General features: G+C 55.4%; 1 gene segment (V, D, J or C); it reads right to left on the minus strand.

Moving 5' to 3' along the window:
* Positions 1-4079: 4079 nt before the first annotated feature.
* Positions 4080-18246, minus strand: LOC120380437. The segment is given in 8 exon segments: positions 4080-4471; positions 5865-5998; positions 9881-10213; positions 10539-10865; positions 12875-13168; positions 13567-13875; positions 15945-16032; positions 18151-18246. Coding segments are annotated over 8 exon segments (1584 nt in total).
* Positions 18247-18988: the final 742 nt, after the last annotated feature.

Raw genomic sequence — 18988 nt, forward strand, 5'->3', positions numbered from 1 at the left:
TCTCTAAACTCGGGGGTTGTACCGTTTGACTGGAGATTAGCTAATATAGTTCCTATATTCAAGAAGGGGAAAAAAAGTGACCCGGGTAACTACAGGCCTGTTAGTTTAACATCTGTAGTATGCAAAGTCATGGAAAAAATTTTAAAGGAGAGAGTGGTTACGGAGCATGAGGCCGATGGCAACTTGGACAAATTACAGCATGGATTTACGAAAGGTAGATCGTGCCAAACCAACCTGATCTCCTTCTTTGAGAAAGTAACAGAAGTTTTAGACAAGGGAAATGCAGTGGATCTAATATATCTTGATTTCAGTAAGGCGTTTGATACGGTACCGCATGAGGAATTACTTGTTAAATTGGAAAAGATGGGGATTGAAATGAAAATCCAGAGGTGGATAAGGAGCTGGTTAAAGGAGACTGCAGAGGGTCGTCTTGAAGGGGGACCTGTCGGGTTGGAGGGGGGTTACCAGTGGAGTTCCTCAAGGTTCGGTTTTGGGTCCGATTTTATTCAATCTATTTATCGCTGACCTGGGAACCAAGAGTAGGAGTGGGCTGATAAAGTTTGCGGATGACACCAAGTTGGGAGGTATTGCAAATTCAGAAAAGGATCGGGATATCCTCCAGGGAGATTTGGATGACCTTGTAAACTGGAGTATTAGTAACAGGATGAAATTCAATAGTGAGAAGTGTAAGGTTATGCATTTAGGGATGACTAACAAGAATTTTAGTTATAAGCTGGGGACGCACCAGTTGGAAGTAACGGAGGAGGAGAAGGACCTAGGAGTCCTGGTTGATCGTAGGATGACTATGAGTAGGCAATGTGATGTGGCCATTAAAAAAGCTAATGCGGTCTTGGGATGCATTAGGCGAGGTATTTCTAGTAAGGATAAGGAGGTGCTAGTCCCGTTATATAAGGCGTTGGTAAGACCTCATTTGGAGTATTGTGTGCAGTTTTGGTCTCCCATGTTTAAGAAGGATGAATTCAAACTGGAACGGGTACAAAGAAGGGCCACTAGAATGATCCGAGGAATGGAAAGCCTGTCGTATGAAAGGAGACTTGAGGAGCTCGGTTTGTTTTCCTTAACCAAAAGAAGGATAAGAGGAGATATGATTGCACTCTTTAAATATATCAGAGGGATAAATACCAGGGAAGGAGAGGAATTATTTCAGCTCAGTGCTAATGTGGACACGAGGACAAACGGATATAAATTGTCAGTCAGGAAATTTAGGCTTGAAATTAGACGAAGGTTTCTAACCATCAGAGGAGTGCAATTCTGGAACAGCCTACCAAAGGAAACAGTGGGGGCGAAGGACCTCCAGGACTTTAAGATTAAGCTAGATAAGTTTATGGAGGAGATGGTATGATAGGATAACGGGCTTAGTCAATAGGTCAATTAAGTGCCACACTGGTAATTAGTACAATGGGTCAATGATAGGATATTGTTAGCCTTTTTCCAGAGGGTATGGCTGGAGAGTCTTGCCCGCATGCTCGGGGTTCAGCTGACCGCCATATTTGGGGTCGGGAAGGAATTTTCCTCCAGGGTAGATTGGCAGTGGCTCTGGAGGTTTTTCGCCTTCCTCCGAAGCATGGGGCAGGGGTCGCTTGCTTAAGGAGTGGGTGGATCGGCTTATGTGGCCTGCATCTTGCAGGAGGTCAGACTAGATGATCATAATGGTCCCTTCTGATCTTGAATTCTATGATTCTATGATCACTGATTAATGAGTTCCTATCAAGGTTGATTCAGCAGTGATCAATAAATGAGAATCAAGAGGCTATTATCAATTCCAATCATTTATCACTGAGAAATCAATAATCAGGGATTGGCTATTTCTGGTCAGTACCTAGTGATCTGTAATTAATGCTGAATAGCCATTAATCTGCAATTAATTATCAATAATCAATACTCATGGATCAGTAATTAATGTTAAACAATGAAGGATCAAGCATCAACCATCAATAAACTGCTAATAATTATCAACTGATAATAATCACTTATCAATAATCAGCAATTAATGATCAATGACGAAAAAGGAATGATCACTAATTAAGAAGCCAGAACAAATGTTCAAGGACCAAGCAGCAGGGCTGCCCGGGGCGTGGGGGGGGGGAAGAGGGGCAATTTGCCCCAGGCCCCGGGTCCCACCGGGGCCCCCACAAGAGTTTTTTGGGGCCCCTGGAGCGGGGTCCTTCACTCGCTCTGGGGGGGCTGGAAAACTCTTGCGGGGCCGGGCCCAGGAGCTTCTTCCGCTCCCGGTCTTCGCCGGCGAGGGGGTCCTTCCGCTCCGGGGCGGAAGGACCCCCCGCTGGCGAATTACCGCCAATGCGGGAGCTGCCGCCGAAGTTCAGCTCGGTCTTCGGCGGTAATTCGGCAGCGCGGGGCCCTTCGCCAGCAGGTCCTGGAACGGAAGGGCCGTGGCGGGGGCCCCCCGCCGCCGAATTACCGCCAAAGACCAGGCTGCACTTCGGCGGCGGATCCCGCTTCGGAGGTAATTCGGAGGCGGGGGGGTCCCCGCCGCGGGTCTTCGGGGCACTTCGGCGGCGGGTCCCGCAACGGAAGGGCCCCCCCCCCCCCAGCCGAAGACCCCGGGCCCTCGAAATCCTCTGGGCGGCCCTGCCAAGGAGCGTCAATCACTAACCACTCAGCCATGATCACTGAGGATCCGTAGTGGGGCCCAGATGCACCAAGGGCCATAGGAGCCTGTGAAGCTGGTTCTGTGGCGGGGACCTGGTGCTGGGGCCTGGAACCAGAAGCAGGATCGGCTCCCCAGGGAGTTGGTGTGCGGCACCCGCTGGGCAGTGGCTGTTCTCTGAGGCGGTTTGACAAGGCTGGTGTCTTTGTCTGGAAGTTGAGCTGCAGCTCAACGCAGACATCCTGGCGGGACGCAGGCGTGGCTGGGCCAGGTCCATGGCCCAGGCTCCGCAGCAGGACAGGCTAGATGGTCCCAATGGTCCCTTCTGGCCTTGCTCTCCCAGCGTAGGATGCTGCCTGTGAGCCCAACGCCGGGTCCAACGGCACCGGCCGAACCCCTCTGCTCTCTGTGTCCCACAGGTGCGGTGAGTGCCCGGCTCCGGGATCCTAGGAGGTGGACAGCACTGCTTCATCCTCTTCATTCCCTCCCTCCATCGTCAGCCCTCCTGGGCTCCTGCCCTCTCTCCTGGAGGGACCATGGAGGGACCATGTTCCACGGCAGCTCAGAGGGCGCGACAACGGCCGCTGAAGGGTCTGATCTCTACAGATCCCGGAGCAGGGAGGGCAGAGTCCTTCCCCGGACATCCCCAGGGGGCAGCCCATGCTGGATCTTGAAGTCAGCCCTGTACCCCTCAATCCTCCAGCCCCATCCCATGGCAAGGACTGGATTTTCTTGTGTGTGTGTGTGTGTGTGTGTTTGCAGGTCTGTAGTGTCCTGATTGGTAGCTGCATTTTAGGGTGGTTTTGGGGGATTAAAGCAAGGAGAACCCTAGGCACTGTATGTCTCTGTCCCCCGGTATCTATCTACGTATCTGTCCATCCTCATACATACACATCCCTCTTTCTTTCTTTCTTTCTTTCTTTCTTTCTTTCTTTCTTTCTTTCTTTCTTTCTTTCTTTCTTTCATGCCCCCCTATCTGATCAGTGGCTTTCCCTGCACCAGAGATCTCCCCTTCCTGCCCCTCCGTCCCAGCCTGTATAGGCTGAGGGACGAGGCCCCAGCTCTCTGGGTTTGTAGCTAGGCCCCCTAACTCCCATTGGGACCAGTTCAGCGGGCACCTGCCATTTCCTTCTCCATGCACGGAGGCGCCCCTACAGACATGACATGCCCCTCTGGAGGGCGTCAGGGGTCCCTGAATGTCCGGGATGGAGGTTATGAATGAGATGGAGCCTGATTTGTATATTTATTTATTTATTTATTGTCACTCAGTGCACACAACAAAAGTCACACACGCACACCACCCACAAAAATCCCAACAAAGAGCTAAATATGCAACATACAGCGTGAATAGACGCAACTCTGGCAATGGTCCTGCCCCAGGGCGGGGGGCTGGCTGGCGCCGGGGGTGGGGAAGGGACGTGGGGCCTCTCCCCTCTAGGGGGCGCTGGCTCTGATCCAGCCCAGAGCAGGGACTGTTGGGCTCAGGAGGGTGGGAAGGGGGAGAGGGGTTGTTTCCTCGCTAGGGGCGCTGGTTCCCTGCATGATACGAGTTGTCCGGTCTCAGCCAAGCTCTGAGCAGGGCAGCGTCCCCAGTGGCTGAGGGCTGATTAGGCCATGTGGGGTGAGGTCCTGTCTCCCCCCTGGGGGCTCTCCCAGGGGCACAGTGCTAGCGGGGGGCAGTGTGGGACTCAGGGCAGTGTCACCAATGGAGCTGGGAGTCCCAGTCCCTTGTCTCCAGGCGGATGAGGGCAGTGGCCCCTACACCACGCGCTGGATCACGTTCTTGTACTCGGGGCCACTCGTCTGCTTCAGCTGCACCATGGCAGAGAAAAGCCACTTCACCTGCAGGGGGAAGAGAGAGCAGGGGTGAGAGGGGTCAGCGCTGGGGGGAGCTGCTCTGTCTGCCTGTGTCATTCCTTCCTGCTTTTCTGTCTGTGTCTCATTCATTCAGTCTCTGTCTTATTCACCCATTCTCCTTTCTCCTTCATTCTTCTCTTCTTTCTTTCCCCTCCACGCTGCCCTCTGTGACGTTATTGACATAAACTGTGACCGTACGGATCATTGTTGCAACCACTGTTCTATAGCTGCAGCAGATATTGTACAAAGGTTGTGGAGTGAGGTGTCCATGACAAGGTTCTGCTTTGCTGGTTATGATTGTGCTGTCTGTAAGTGTGTATCATTTTTGTAGTTGAAGTTATGAGTATTGGCTCTGTACTTGTATCTCAATGTGTTTTGATTCTAAGTAGCCCCAGCGAAGCATCTGGTCAGTCTTTTGAGAAAGGACTATTCTCAGTAAGTGCCCAGTCAAGAAACACTGAACTGACGATGGACTTTGGGAGACGCCAATCCACATCTGAGCTTTCCTGGGAACGTTCAAACTAACATGTAAACAATGGTGTCGACCTGCAAACTGAGTCATGCATGGACATGTGACTTGCCCAGGTGACTCCAAGTGCCATCTTGCTGCTGTGATTTTCCACATTAAGAACAAAGGGGTCCTTCCACAGGGCGGAGAATATAAAAGGCCATGAAAACCCCTCCATTTTGTCTTCAATCCTGCTTCTTACCTCTGGAGGAACTTTGCTACACTGAAGCTCTGAACAAAGGACTGAATGACCCATCCCAGCGGGGGATGTTCCAGAGACTTGATTTGAACCTGCAGTTTATTCCATCACTGTTACAAGCCTGAACCAAGAACTTTGCCATTACTGTATGGAATTGATTCCATTTAACCAATTCTAGCTCTCAGCTCAATTTCTTTCTTTTTATTAATAAACCTTTAGATTTTAGATTCTAAAGGATTGGCTAGAGCGTGATTTGTGGGTAAGATCTGATTTGTATATTGACCTGGGTCTGGGGCTTGGTTCTTTGGGATCATGAGAACTTTTTTTCTTTTACTGGGGTGTTGGTTTTCATAATCATTCGTCCCTATAACAAGTGGCACTGGTGGTGATACTGGGAAACTGGAGTGTCTAAGGGAATTGCTTGTATGACTTATGGTTAGCCAGTGGGGTAAAACCAAAGTCCTCTCTGGCTGTCTGGTTTGGTGCCTTAGAAGTGGAGAAACCCCAGCCTTGGGCTGTAACTGCCCTGCTCTAAGCAATTTGTCCTGAACTGATACTCTCAGAAGTGTCCCACCAAAGGCACCATCGTTACAAGAGGCAGCATCGTTACACCATCTACTGTGCTAAACTCATTCATTCTTTCGTTCCTATGTTTGTTCCATCTCTCTCACCTTGAACAGGGTCATGGTGGCGCTGTAGCACACGCTCAGGAGGAAGAGGGTGATGAAGACCGAGATGGTGGACCAGAGGCCGTCCAGCTCCTCGTCTCCGTCCTCGCTGCAAAACTCACCTGACACGATCACCTCTGTTGGGGGGAGAGAAAGAGACATCAGCTCCGACTCAGCCACTGTGACAGAGAGAGCTCAGACTGTCCAACACCAACCCGCCTATCCCCTTCTCTAGCCATCCTTCCATCCCTCCAGTCATCTATCTCTGGATACATCCATCCATCCCTGACCACAAACCATCCATCATTCCATCCCTAGACACACCCCTCCTTCCATCCATCCATCTCTAGATGCATCCATCCATCCGCCCATGCCCACTCACCCCTCCATTCATCAATGACCACAAACCATCCATCCATCCATCCCTAGACACCTCCATCAATTCATCAGTGCCTGCACTCATCCATCTCTAGATACTTCTGTCCATCCATTACCACAAACCACCCATTGATCCATCTATCAATCCATCCCTAGACACCTTCATCCATCCATCTATCCATTCCTCTCTCCAGCCATCCATCTTTGGATCCATCCATCCATGACCAGAAACCATCCATCCCCAGAAACCATCCATTCATCTCTAAATACATCCATCTATCCATCCATCCTGACTCACCCCTCCATTCATCCATGACTACAAACCATCTATTCATCCATCAATACATCCCTAGACACTTCCATCCATTCAATCATCCCTAGAGACACCCCTCCATTCATCCATGACCGCAAACCACCCATCCATCCGTCCATCTCTAGACACCTCCATCCATCCCTACTTGCACCCCGCCATCCATCCACCCACCTCTGCCTGCTGTGATGAAATGAAGGATGCAGAGCCTCCCAGCTCTCATCTCATTCATCCCATGTGGCCGTGGCCCTACATGCTGGCACTGAAGCTTGGCCGCCTGTTGAATTTCTCTGTGGCTTAGTTTCTCTGCCTGTGAAAGGTGGCTCAGGATCCCTCTGAGGTATGCGAGGTGCCGGGATGCTGCCATGGTGGGGGAGCTCCCTAAAGACCAGGATGGATGGATTTCACACGTGTGCCTCTATGACCCTGCTCGCAATGTAACAAAACACCCAGGAGTCACTTCAGATGGAACGCAGCCACCTCTGGGCCTGTTTATCCCGGGCTCTCTTGCCCAGGTGCAGCCTGTAGTTGCCTCGGCTGAGGGAGGTGGGGATTTTGAACACTCTCTTTTATGAACAGAGCCACAAGTATTTTAAGGATGGGATCTCAGGTCTCTCTGATTTGAAAGATGCTGCTCCCTCAGCATGGTGCCCCCTACTGAGCCCCCTGCCCTAGGGATGTCTGGAGAACAGGTGCATGAATCTGTGTGGGTGGATGTTTGTCTCTCTCTGTGTTGTGTGTCTCTCTGTGGGTACAAACATGACAGCCCAGGTGGGAGGGTCTCTGGGTCATGTCATGTTACAGGTGTGTCCATCTGCCCTGGACTGAGCTCTCTCTCAGCCAGCCCCCCAATCTCTTACTCTGTGTGCCCCTGTGCTGCCCCAGGATAACAGCCCTAACACTGCCGCTGCAGGCTACCCACCCTTTAATGCCAGGTGCGAGCTCTGTGCTTGCACTGGTGGGTTTGATTCCTGCACTCGCCCATCCAGCTTTGGGGCTGATACACACATGGGGGAGGGGAAGGTGTGTGAGTGAGGGGCTGAGTAGGAGACGGGGTTTCTGCATCATCCGTCCCACCCCACTGCTGGAGCCCCCCATGTCACCAGAGCTAGTGAGACTTTAGGTGAGTCCCTGCTTAGTGTCTGCTCCAGATAACAGCCCTACTACTGCTGCTGCTTTGTGGGGACTGAGTCTCAGAAGCTGATCCCTGCTGTGGGGTGTTTGCTGTATGTTGTCCTATCGCCCCCTCCACAGCTGCTGCTGTGGGTAAGGAGTGGAAGAAGACCCCGTAGCCTCCTAGCCAGCAGAAGAGTTTGTGTGTGGGTCAGGGTATTTTAATTACCTTCCCCCACTGACTCTGTCTGGAAAATCCCCATGGGGCATCTGCTCCTCTCTGGGGTGGAAGGGGGTGTAGGGTAAATGCTGATATTGATACGCTGCCCCCGTGGGTACACATGGGTTATAGCCTAGAGAGGATCCCGCCTCAGTGAGATGCCAGGAATGGCTTGGCCATCCACCTATCCACCCAGCCATCCCATGCTCCATCCATCCTTATCTCTAACTGTCCTCCATATCTTCCATCCATTCACATAGATCTATACCCATCCATTCTCCTACCTCCCCATCCATCCACCCAACCATCCATTGTCATCCCTAACCACCCATCCACTCATCCTCATCTATCTATCACTCACCATCTGTACCAGCCCATCCATCCGTCCATCCATCCCCATCCGTACTGATCCAGTACCATATGCATCCACTCACCCATTCATTTATACATCCATCCATCCCCACCTGTAGCCATCCATCTATCGCAGTCCATCTGTGGCCATCCATGTATCCATCCCTTCATCCTTCAGAATGGGTACACCTCCAACCTTCACCATAGATTTATCCATCCATCCCCATCCACTTATCCATTGGCACCGTACCTTCGAACCATCCAACCATCCTTCCCTCAGTGCAGCACAGTCTAGTTGGGCTGGGTGGGACTCTCAGAACACCTGGGTTCTGTTTCTAGCCTGGTAACGGACGTGACCTTGGGTAGGTCCCTTCACCTCTTGGTGTCTCTGTTTCTTCTCTCTCTTTCTCTATCTAGGTGTGAGCCTTTTGACACAGGGACTGTCTCCCACGGTGTCTGTGCCATACCCAGCCCAACAGGGCCCTATCTGAGTTTGGGGAGGCAGTGCTATTTAATCCAAATAATAATCTCTCTCTCTCTCTCTCTCTCTCTCTCTCTCTCTCTCTCTCTCTCTCTCTCTGTGATATCTGTTGGTCTATGAGCCCTTCCAGGACCAGCTCTAACTTTTTTGCCACCCCAAGCAAAAAAGAAGAGCCCTGCCCCCTCGTACCCCCCCCAGCACTGCGCTGCCGAAACCCCAACCCCCGAGCACCATGCCGCCCGAAGCCCCGCCCCCCCGAGCGGCACACCCTCGAAACAAAAAAAACCCCACTCCAGCGCTGTCCCGATGAATCAAAAAACCCAACAACACCCGAGCGCTGCCCTGCCCAAGGTGCCGCCCCAAGCACGTGCTTGGTCGGCTGGTGCCTGGAGCCGGCCCTGAGTCCTTCCTTCTGAAGTATGTATGTATCCATATAGCCATCTCTCTGAACACCTGGCCTTCCAGCTAAGCTGGTCTTGGATATGGGCTGTGCAGTATGTATGTGTATAACTGTCCATCTACCCCCCCACTCCATCACTGCTTCTGTGGTGTGTATGTACCCATGTATCTACCCATCCTTCCTTCCTATGGCACAACCCATCCTTCCTTCCATGGCACCTACCCATGTATCTACCCATCCTGCTTCCATGCCTTCAACCCAACCTTCCTTCCATGGCACCTACCCATGTATCTACCCATCCTTACTTCCATGCCTTCAACCCAACATTCCTTCCATGGCACCTACCCATGTATCTACCCAGCTTTCCTTCCATGCCTTCAACCCAACCTTCCTGCCATGACCTCTACCCATGTATCTACCCATCCTTCCTTCCATGGCATTAACCCATGTATCTATACAGCCTTCCTTCCATGGCATTAACCCATGTATCTCCCCATCCATCCATGGTATATATGTATCCACCTATACAGGATCTGGAAACTGGCATCCCCAGCCTTATAGTTTCTCCCAGCCTGAAACCTGGGACCTTGTCCACCTTGGGCGACCTGCAGATTTCACCCAGTCACACCACAAGAAGGAGACCTGGGTGTGAGCTCAGACTAGTTCCATTTATTCAATTGTTGTCACTGAGGGCACAGAGATTATTTACAGGAAGCTGTACTGGACAGTGCTAGCAGTGGGGCTGGGTGGAGCCTTCTTCATTTACCAGAGACTTTGCTGATGCTGCGTTGGGTGAACTTCAGTGAGAGGGCTTCGTGGATAACCATGCAGGTGTAGGTGTCCCCAGTGTTCCAGCTGGCCTTGCTGATTTTCAGCTTGCTGTAGAGGAAGAAGTTTGAGTCGCCGGCTCCGTCCTTGATGGGCTGGGTGGTGCTGTATTCCAAGCTCTCGTTGGGTTTGTGGTTCTTCATCCACTGCACCGAGATGTCCTCGGGGAAGAAGCCCTGCACCAGGCAGGTGAGGCTGATGGAGTCTTCGGAGCTGCTCAGCTCATCGTTGTGAGGGCGCAGGAGGTAGATGCCAGGGCCAGAGCTCCTGCCTTCAGTGGGTGGGGACGGAGGACACAGGGGATCCAAGCACATCACTCAGCTGGGGTCACGCGGGGAGGAGGATGGTGTGGGTGTGCTTGCGGGTAGGAACATCCCCTCTCTCCTCCAGGATGGAGGGGCTGGGGACTGGGAGCTGGTAGCCCTGGAGCACAGGATGGGAGATAGGATGGTATCCATCTCACATGGGGATGCAAAGGGACCCAGGGCCAGGATCCCAGGTTGTTGGATGTTGGGTCTTCCCCTTAAGGTGCATCCCTCCCCGCTGGGGCTGGGATAGGGGAGTCTCTCCCCTTAGGGACCCTGCTCTCCTCCTACCTGGCTTCTTGGAGATCGATTTGATGAGGGGTGAGGGCAGCCCCGAGTGCTCCACTTTGCAGGTGAAGGTCTCTCCAGCCTCCCAGTCGTGGGTGAAGATGGGCATGGAGCTGGAGGCGGTGAAGGTGCTGTTGAGCTGCTCATTGAGGTTCAGCGGTTCAGGGACAACAGACTCTGGCTTCTCCCGGGACCAGACCACCTGGAGGCCGGAGTCGCTAGGCAGGTTGACCACCAGGCAGGTGAGCATGGGGCTCTGGGCCACGTACAGGGCAGTGGGAGACGGGGGCACCAGGAAGACCTGGATGTTGCTGGGAGACGTTGTTTTTTCTGGGGACAGGAGAGCCCAGGTCAGGCGCTAGGCCTGGTCTGCCCTGCCAAGCCCATCCCAGTCTGTCCTCACCCCTCTCCCCCCTCGAGCCCGGCCCGGTCCCCCTCCCCACAGGCGGATTTACAGTAAATCACAGGGTGCCCTGGCACAGGGAACCACAATGACAGGGGGCCCCAGGATGGGCAGCTGTGTGGGAGCAGAAGCTTGGTCCTGCCCAGTGGCAGATTTAGAGTGAGTGGGGCCCTGTGCTCAGCTTCGTTTTTGGTGCCCCTCCTTGGGACCCAGCTGAGAAAAAGAACCTTCTCTCTTATCTCCCCCCGCCCCCGGTTTTCATTCTTGTTTTCTTCATCCTCCTCCTGTCAGTAATAGCAAGTAAAGTGAGGGACCTTGATTGGTTTTGTAGTCGAACTTATTTTCTCACAGACCACTTGAAAATCGTTGGGAGTGTGTGTGTGTGTTGCAGGAGCTCCCGTTTGGTGCTCAGGGCAGGGGTGGGGATATGGGAGGGTGCTGGAGTCAGGGCAGGGAGTGAGGGGGGGCTGGGTGTGTGTGAGGGGGGTGAAGGAGTGAGCTGGTGGTTGGGCTCCAGGGCCCGGCCAAGAGTTAGGGTGCCGGAGGGGGCTCAGGGTTGGGGTAGGAGTTTGGGGTGTGGAGCCCTTACCTGGCGCAGCTCGATTGGCTGCAAGGGGTAGAGGTGGGAATGTGGGGGTGGTGGTGGTGCAGGAGCACCTGTTTGGTGATAGAGGGAATCTGAGGGGGTGCAGGAGTCAGGGCAGGGGGCTGGGTGTGTGTGGGGGTGCAGGAGTCAGGGCAGGGGGATGGGGTGTGTGTGGGGGTGCAGGAGTCAGGGCAGGGGGATGGGTGTGTGGGGGGCGCAGGAGTCAGGGCAAAGGGATGGGTGTGTGTGGGGTGCAGGAGTCAGGGCAGGGGATGGGAATGTAGGCTGGGATTGTGGGGTGCTCCCAGCCTCCTGCCCCGAGCGGCTCACGGCAGAGGCCTGGGGGGGGGTATGTGTAGGGGGAGTGCCCGGGTCCCGCCTGTGCCCCACCTCCTCCCCGGAGAGCGCTGCAGCCCCACCCCTCCCCCTCCCTCCAGGAGCGCCGGCAAACGGCTGTTCGGTGGTGGGGGAAGTGGGAGGGGGAGGGGAGGGAATCCAGCACGCTCAGGAGAGGGGGTGGGGAAGATGTTGGGGAGGGGTAGTTTGGCTGCTGGTGGGGGCGGAGCCTGCAGCCGGCAGGACCAGATGCGGATTTACAGTAAAACCCAGGGGGCCCCAGGGCCGGGCAGCTGTGGGGGCAGCAACCTGGTCCCTGCACTCACCCTACACAGACCCCCAACTCCAACCCCCTGCAGTGAGACGCTCAGGGTAGGGGGTGGGGGTAGGGCAGGGGGCTTGGAGCATCCCTATGACCCCAGCTCCCTGCCCTGACTCCTGCACCCCCCCAGATCCTCCCACCCTGAGCACCAAATGGGAGCTCATGCACCCCCCCATTCCCACCTGCGCCCCTCACACCAAATGGAGCTGCCCCAGGTACATGCTCCACACCCCAACCCCGTGCCCCAGGCCTGAGCCCCCTCCCTCATCCTAGCTCCTGGCCAGACCCTGCACCCCAACCACCCCAACGGTTTTTTATAAAGGGCTCTTATCCCAAGCGCTTCACAGGAGTTCGCTAATGGCACAAACAGGATTTGGAAAGACCGTTAAGTGTCCGCCGAGACCCCCAGCGATTTTCAAGTGGTCTGTGGAAAAATGAGTTCGACAGCAAAACCAGTCAAGGAACCTCACTTTATTTCCATGTACTTGCTATTACTGACAGGAGGAGGATGAAGAAAACAAGAATGAAAGCCGGGGTGGAGGGGGGTGGGGGGCAGATAACAGAGAAGGTTCTTTTTCTTGGCAGGGCCCCAAGGAGGCCCCCAAAAATGAGGCTGATCACAGGGCCCCAGTAACTCTGAATCCGCCACTGCCCCTCCTCTTCGTAGGCAGCCTAGCCCTGGGGACATTAACCTTTGCACTTCAGGGCATGGGCCTGCATTGGGGTGCCGCCCGACTGGGACACCTCGCAGACGAGGGGAGAGACATCCGTCCACTCGGTCAGAGTGAAACTGCTGCGGGTGCTGAAAGTCTGGCCGTCGGCGTCCTTTGTGGGAGGGTCAATGGTACCCTCTATTGTCCGGGAATTCACTATCCATTTCACTGTCAAATCCGCACTGTTGAAGTGGGAGATCAAGCACACGGCCTGGATGGCGCCTGAGTCGGTGCAGGAATAGAAGACTTCCAGCTTGGGGGGTTTGGGGGGCTCTGGGAGAAGGGTGACGGGTTAGTTGTTGTACAGACCCCTGCTGATCCCCCCGCTCCCTGCAGCACAGTGCCCCCTGCTGATCCCCCCGCTCCCTGCAGCACAGCGCCCCCTGCTGAGCCGTCTGCCCCTTTCCCTGCATTGCAGCGCCCATCGCTTCTCTTGGCGCGGTCTCTCTTTTCATCCCTCCACCCTTCGGTGCCTCCACACCCAACACTATCTACCTGCCCCCATTAACTCCCATCTCTCTGAGGTGTCTCTCTCCATCCACCCACCCACCGCAGCGATTCCATCAGCTCACAGCACTAGCAGGCTCCCAGCGTCTCTCCCTGCAGCAGTCACCAGAGCAGGGACCTGCGAGACCCCCAGCCCCTCCCTTCCCCCCCGGGCTGTGCCACACCTTTCCTACTTGGGATTTCCTTGGAGATGCTGGAGCTGGTGGGCTGGTGCTGTACGGTGCATCGATAGGTGTTAGACTCCCAGCTGCTGGCCGGGACGGTGACCTGGCTGCTGAGCGAGTAGAGGCCGCTGGAAGGTTGCAGCACGGAGGGATAGGTCCTCACGCCCGAGGAGCCGACGTTGGGGTCCCATGTCACGGTGACCGGCTCGGGGAAGTAGCCTTTGGCCAGGCAGCCGAAGGTGACCTGGGAGGTGGTGACTTCGCCGGTGCAGGAGGTCAGGGGGAAGACAGACGGGGCCGTGGCACTAGCTGCAAAGGGAGAGAGAGCGAGGCCATGAGACACAGCCCCACTGAGCCCTGCCCCGCTCCGTGCAGCACAGGCCCTAGCGTGGCACTGGGGCAGCACTCAATGCCGGGGGAGAGCGTCCCCTAGCGAGCCCCACTCTGCTCCATTCACACAGCACAGTTTGGGGTGAGACTGTTGACAGTTGCAAGGTCTTACTAATGTCTGTGTGTAAGTGGGCACCTGAGATAGGCTGCCCCCCGTCTTCCAGGTTGTGACACAGACTGAGCAGGATCAGGGCCCCCAGTTCACTTGGTGCTAAAGAGACCCAGAGTGTGATCGGGGGCCCCATTACACCGGGTGCTGCAGAGAGACACAATGACAGACAGTCCCTACCCCACAGAACTTACAGGCCAAATAGCCAATATAAAGGAAGGGTCAGAGGGGAAACTGAGGCATTGAGCGAGGAAAGCAGGTCAGTGGCACAGCCAGGTAGAGAACCCAGGAGTCCTGTGTCCCACCCTCTGCTCTGTGGACTGGATGATGCATTGTGCTGTGCCGCTGGTCAGCAGTAACACGGGTTGATTTCACAGAGTGGAGGGTTGTTCCCAGTAATTTGCACTGGGTTTCTCCTGAGGGAATTAGGTGCCAAAGTGGCAGAGAAATTCCCCTTGGAGAAATCACAGCATCTGCAACTGGAAAACAACCCAAGTTTTTGACCAAGGAACTGAAATTGGGGGACACTTCTGGGCTCTCGAAGACGTGTCGTACCACTAACGTTCGGGTTTTCAGGTCTCCAGCTGAAGATGTGCAGAAGTTATTCTAGCAATTGTAGCTCGGGTACGAATATTAAATGTTATATTCTCATTAGGCTCCTAGGTTCATTGCTAACATCAGCAGCCCCTAGTGGCCAGTTAGCAATTCTGTATCTTAAACACAGGTCGTTAGAGTCCTGGGAACTCACCTGAGACACCGGTAGGAGGGACTGGGACTGTCCAATTCAACTTGGGACATATGGGCCCTTTGGGTTAGAGTTCGAGTTATAATTATACATGGGGAGGAGGATGAAGGGTTCGCGGTTAGGATTAGGTGCTGGGGTTAAGTGCTATAGGTTGCAGGGACAGAATTAAGGGCGATGGTTTAATGGTTTGGGTCAAATACCCTTCCATCCTCAAGTTCAATATTTGACATGTTGTGATTGGATTTCTAGCCAATTTTGCAGCCATTCAACCATCAGATACCAACCGGTTCTGCTGCCATTTCCCAGAGGGAGTTAGTGACACTCTTGGGTCCTATCCACAAGGGGTCAGTTTGCCACGATGACTCATATTTCTGAGGCTGGGATGCTTGATACCCAACTGGAGACACAGAAACCCTAGTGCTCAGAGTGTCAAGGTGGGGAGGTTTGGGTTAGAGCTGGGGTTATGGTTAGGGGTATAATTGGTTGTTAGTACTTGTATCACAGTAGTCTAGAAAACACAATTTAGGACCAGGAAGCACCAGGAGCTTTACAGAGAAATAACAATGAGGACTCTACTGATCCCAGCACCATTGCAGCCTAAGCAATCTAAAGTCAGGGTTCGGGGGCTAAGGTTGGGACGTTAGGGTTAGGGGTTAGGGGTTGGGTTTGAAGAGGGGGTCAGAGTTGGGGGTCAGAGTTAGGGAGGAGGGGTTAGAGAGCCGGGGTTAAGGATGAGGCTAGGACTCTAGGGAAAGGGGGAGGATTAGGGTGTTGGGGTTAAGGAATGGGTGCATCTGTCGGGGGTTAGGATGCTGGGGTTAGGGTCATGGTTAGGGAGCTAGAACAGAGTTGGGGGTCTAAGCAGTTGGGTTTAAGGTTTGGTTTAGGGTCATAGTTCTGGGGTTAGGGTAAAAAACTTTCACTCCCCCAAACTCAGCAGTCGACTGGTTATCACCACCCCTAGCTCACGGCCTTCCTAGCCAGGTTCCCACTCAAGAAACCACTCAGATTCTAACCAATTGGGATGAAGTTTTTCTGGACACTTTCCCAAACTCTGCGGGAGAAATCTCCCAAGAAGTCCAGCTGCCTCACTTTCTAGGTGCCCAGAGCTGAGGCGCCTTGGGGAGCACTTACCGGGTCTGCATCTCCAGTGGGCTTTAGCCGGAGACGTCAGAGCTCGTTCCCCCGGAAAGGAAGCCCAACGTGTCTCCAGCTGAGTGCGCTGCAAAAACGGAGCCAGCTCAACTCAAAGGCCAAGTTAGGAAGCTGAGCCCTGAGCTGTCGCCTCTGAGCTGCCAGTTACGTCCAGCCCCAGGCAGCCGAGCTCACATCTAGCTATGCTGGGAATCCCCCCGCCCGGCTCTGAGCATGGAGCATGAGCGCAGAGCTGCTGGAGGGAGGCAGGGCCGGCTCAGGGAGACACGTTCCTGCACTCGCTGAGGTCAGGGGGTTCCCTCTGACCAGGGACACGCCAAAGGGGAAATTTGTGCCTTAGTTTATAAACTTTTTGTTTGCAAATATTTGTTACTGGGCTAAAGATAGGAGACAATAAAATCCCCTTAAAATAATTCAGCTGTTCCCCTGAATGTCTAGTTGCAGCCCCCCAATCCTGAGTGCCCCACGTCTGCAGATGGCCCTCAGTCCTGACCCCCAGCCTCCTGCTCGCCCAGCCCTGGGCTCCGCCTACCTAACTCTGCTGGTGTCCCTCACTCCCAACCCTCAGCCCCCTGCTCACCCAGCCCCGGCTTCCCTCCAGCTCTGCAGGGGCCCCTCACTCCGAACCTGCAGCCCCTGTTAGCCCAGCCATGGGCTGCCCCCCACTCTGCTGATGCTCCTCACTCCTGACCCGCAGCCCCCTGCTACGCCAGGAGTGGGCTCCCCCTACAGCTCTGCTGGTTCCCGCTCACTTACAACCTGCAGCACCTGCCCCCCCAACCCTGCTGGTGCCTCTCACTCCCGCCCCCCACCCCTGCTAGCCCAGCTCTGCCCCCCCCGCTCTGCCAGTGCCCCTCACTCCTGACCTGCAGCCCCTGCTAGCCCAGCCCTGGCCTCCTCCCAACCAGGGCCGGCTCCAGGCACCAGCCCAGGAAGCAAGTGCTTGCGGTGGCCAGCGGAGAGGGACAGCACATCGAGCTCTTCGGCGGCAATTCGGCAGCGGGTCCCTCACTCCCTGTTGGAGGGAAGGACCTGCCGCCAAATTGCCGCCGAAGACTGAACAGTGACGGTGGAGCTGATCGCGACTGCGGTTTTTTTTTGTGCTGCTTGGGGTGGCAAAATCCATGGAGCTGGCCCTGCTCCCAACTCTTACAGTGCCCCTCACTCCCAACCCACAGCCCCTGCTAGCCCAGCCCTGGGCTCCCCCACCCTCAGCTCTGTCAGTGCCCCTCACTCCCGACCTGCAGCCCCCTGATAGCCCAGCCCTGGGCTCCCCCTGAGCACTGCTGGTGCCCCTCATTCCCCACCTGCAGCCCCTGCAATCCCAGGCCTGGGGTCCCCCCCCAGCTCTGCCAGTGCCCCTCACTAGCCACCTGCAGCCCCTGCTAGCCCAGCCCTGGGCTCACTCCCTACCAGGGGCGGCTCTAGCCATTTCGCCGCCCCAAGCAAGGCGGCACGCTGCGGGGATGGGCGCTCTGCCGGTCACTGGTGCCACGGCTCCGGTGGACCTCCCGCAGACGTGCCTGAGGACGGTGCACTGGTCCCGCGGCTCCGGCAACCGGCACAGCGCCCCCCGTGGTGTGCCGCCCCAAGCACACGCTGGGCGTGCTGTGGCCTGGAGCCGCCCCTGCTCCCTACAGTTCTTTCAAAGCTCTTATCCCAGCTAATAGCCGGAGTGTGGGATAAGCACCTCTGTCCCTCCGTCTCTGCCTGGGGTGCACAGCCTGGCCTGTTACCTGTCCTGGCCTGGGCAGCATGTCCAGCCTGTGCAGGGGAGCCATGAGCTGCACCCTGCCCGGGTACTGGGTCCACACAGGGGACGTACCCCACTGCCCTTCATAGGTCAGAACAGAGCACAACACTCCTGGCTTCCAGGCCCCCTGCTCTAACCTACTCCCCTTGCAGAGCCTGGGAAAGAACCCAGGAGTCCTGACTCCCAGCCCCTGACTCTAATGGCTAGATCCACTCCCATCCTAGAGCTGGGGAGGGAACCCAGGAGTCCTGGCTCCCAGCCCCCAACTCTAACGGCTAGACCCCACTCCCCTTCCTGAGCTGGGGAGGGAACCCAGGCGTCTTGCTCCCCTCTCTAGCACACGCTTCACCCCAGTTATCTCTGATGGGGTTAAAACACCCTCTGCACTCATGTGACAAGCCAATAGCAGCCACTTTCCTGAGATGGACTCACCAAATCACCGGCCATGTTGGGTCGTGGCCCGGCACTGGAGACCGGGGGCTTCTGTCTGGGAGTCCGGCTCTGCTCTGTGTCTGTCGCGGGGCTCTTCTGAGGTGTCTTTGCCTGTCAGACCTCCCCTCCCCTCCCCCCCGATGGAAGTCAGGATAATTATAGCTTGAGAACAATAGATGACGCCCTCTGGGGAGCTTTCACTGTTACAGCTGGTGGGAAGGTGTGAAAATTGGACAGTTGGGTGAGGGCGGGGGCTAAAACTGGGGTGAAAAACAACTTCGCTGTGACTTTAATTTGCGTAAACTTCCCCTTTTCAGCCCATGTTGTTTGTTTGTTTGGTGGTTGGTTTTCCCCCGAGATTCGGTGACAAAGGCCGCAGACCTCAGAGAAGATTGAGGCCTCCTGGGGCGTCTTTTTGAGAACCTGCCATGCAGGAAAGTGAAGAAGGAGACTTTATGCCTGTCCTGGAACTGGGGATAGAACCCAGGAGTCCTGACTCCCAGTCCCCCAGGGCCGCCCGGAGTGGGGGCAAGAGGGGCAATTTCCCCCTGGCCCCGGACCCTTTAGGGGCCCCCACGAGAGTTTTTGGGGCCCCTGGAGTGGGGTCCTTCTCTCGCTCCGGGAACCCTGGAAAACTCTCGTGGGGCCCAGGCTCCCGGAGCTTCTTCCGCTCCTGCTCGTTGTCAGCAATTCGGTGGTCGGGGGGTCCTTCCACCCCAGGACCTGCCGTCGAAGTGCCCCGAAGACCTGCAGCGGGAAGATCCTTCCGGCACTTCGGTGGTGGGTCCTGGGGCGGGTCTTCAGCGGCAATTCGGTGGCGGGGGGCCTTCTGCCCTGG

This window comes from Mauremys reevesii, linkage group 13 (assembly GCF_016161935.1).
Source record: "Mauremys reevesii isolate NIE-2019 linkage group 13, ASM1616193v1, whole genome shotgun sequence".
NCBI classification, from domain to species: Eukaryota; Metazoa; Chordata; order Testudines; family Geoemydidae; genus Mauremys; species Mauremys reevesii.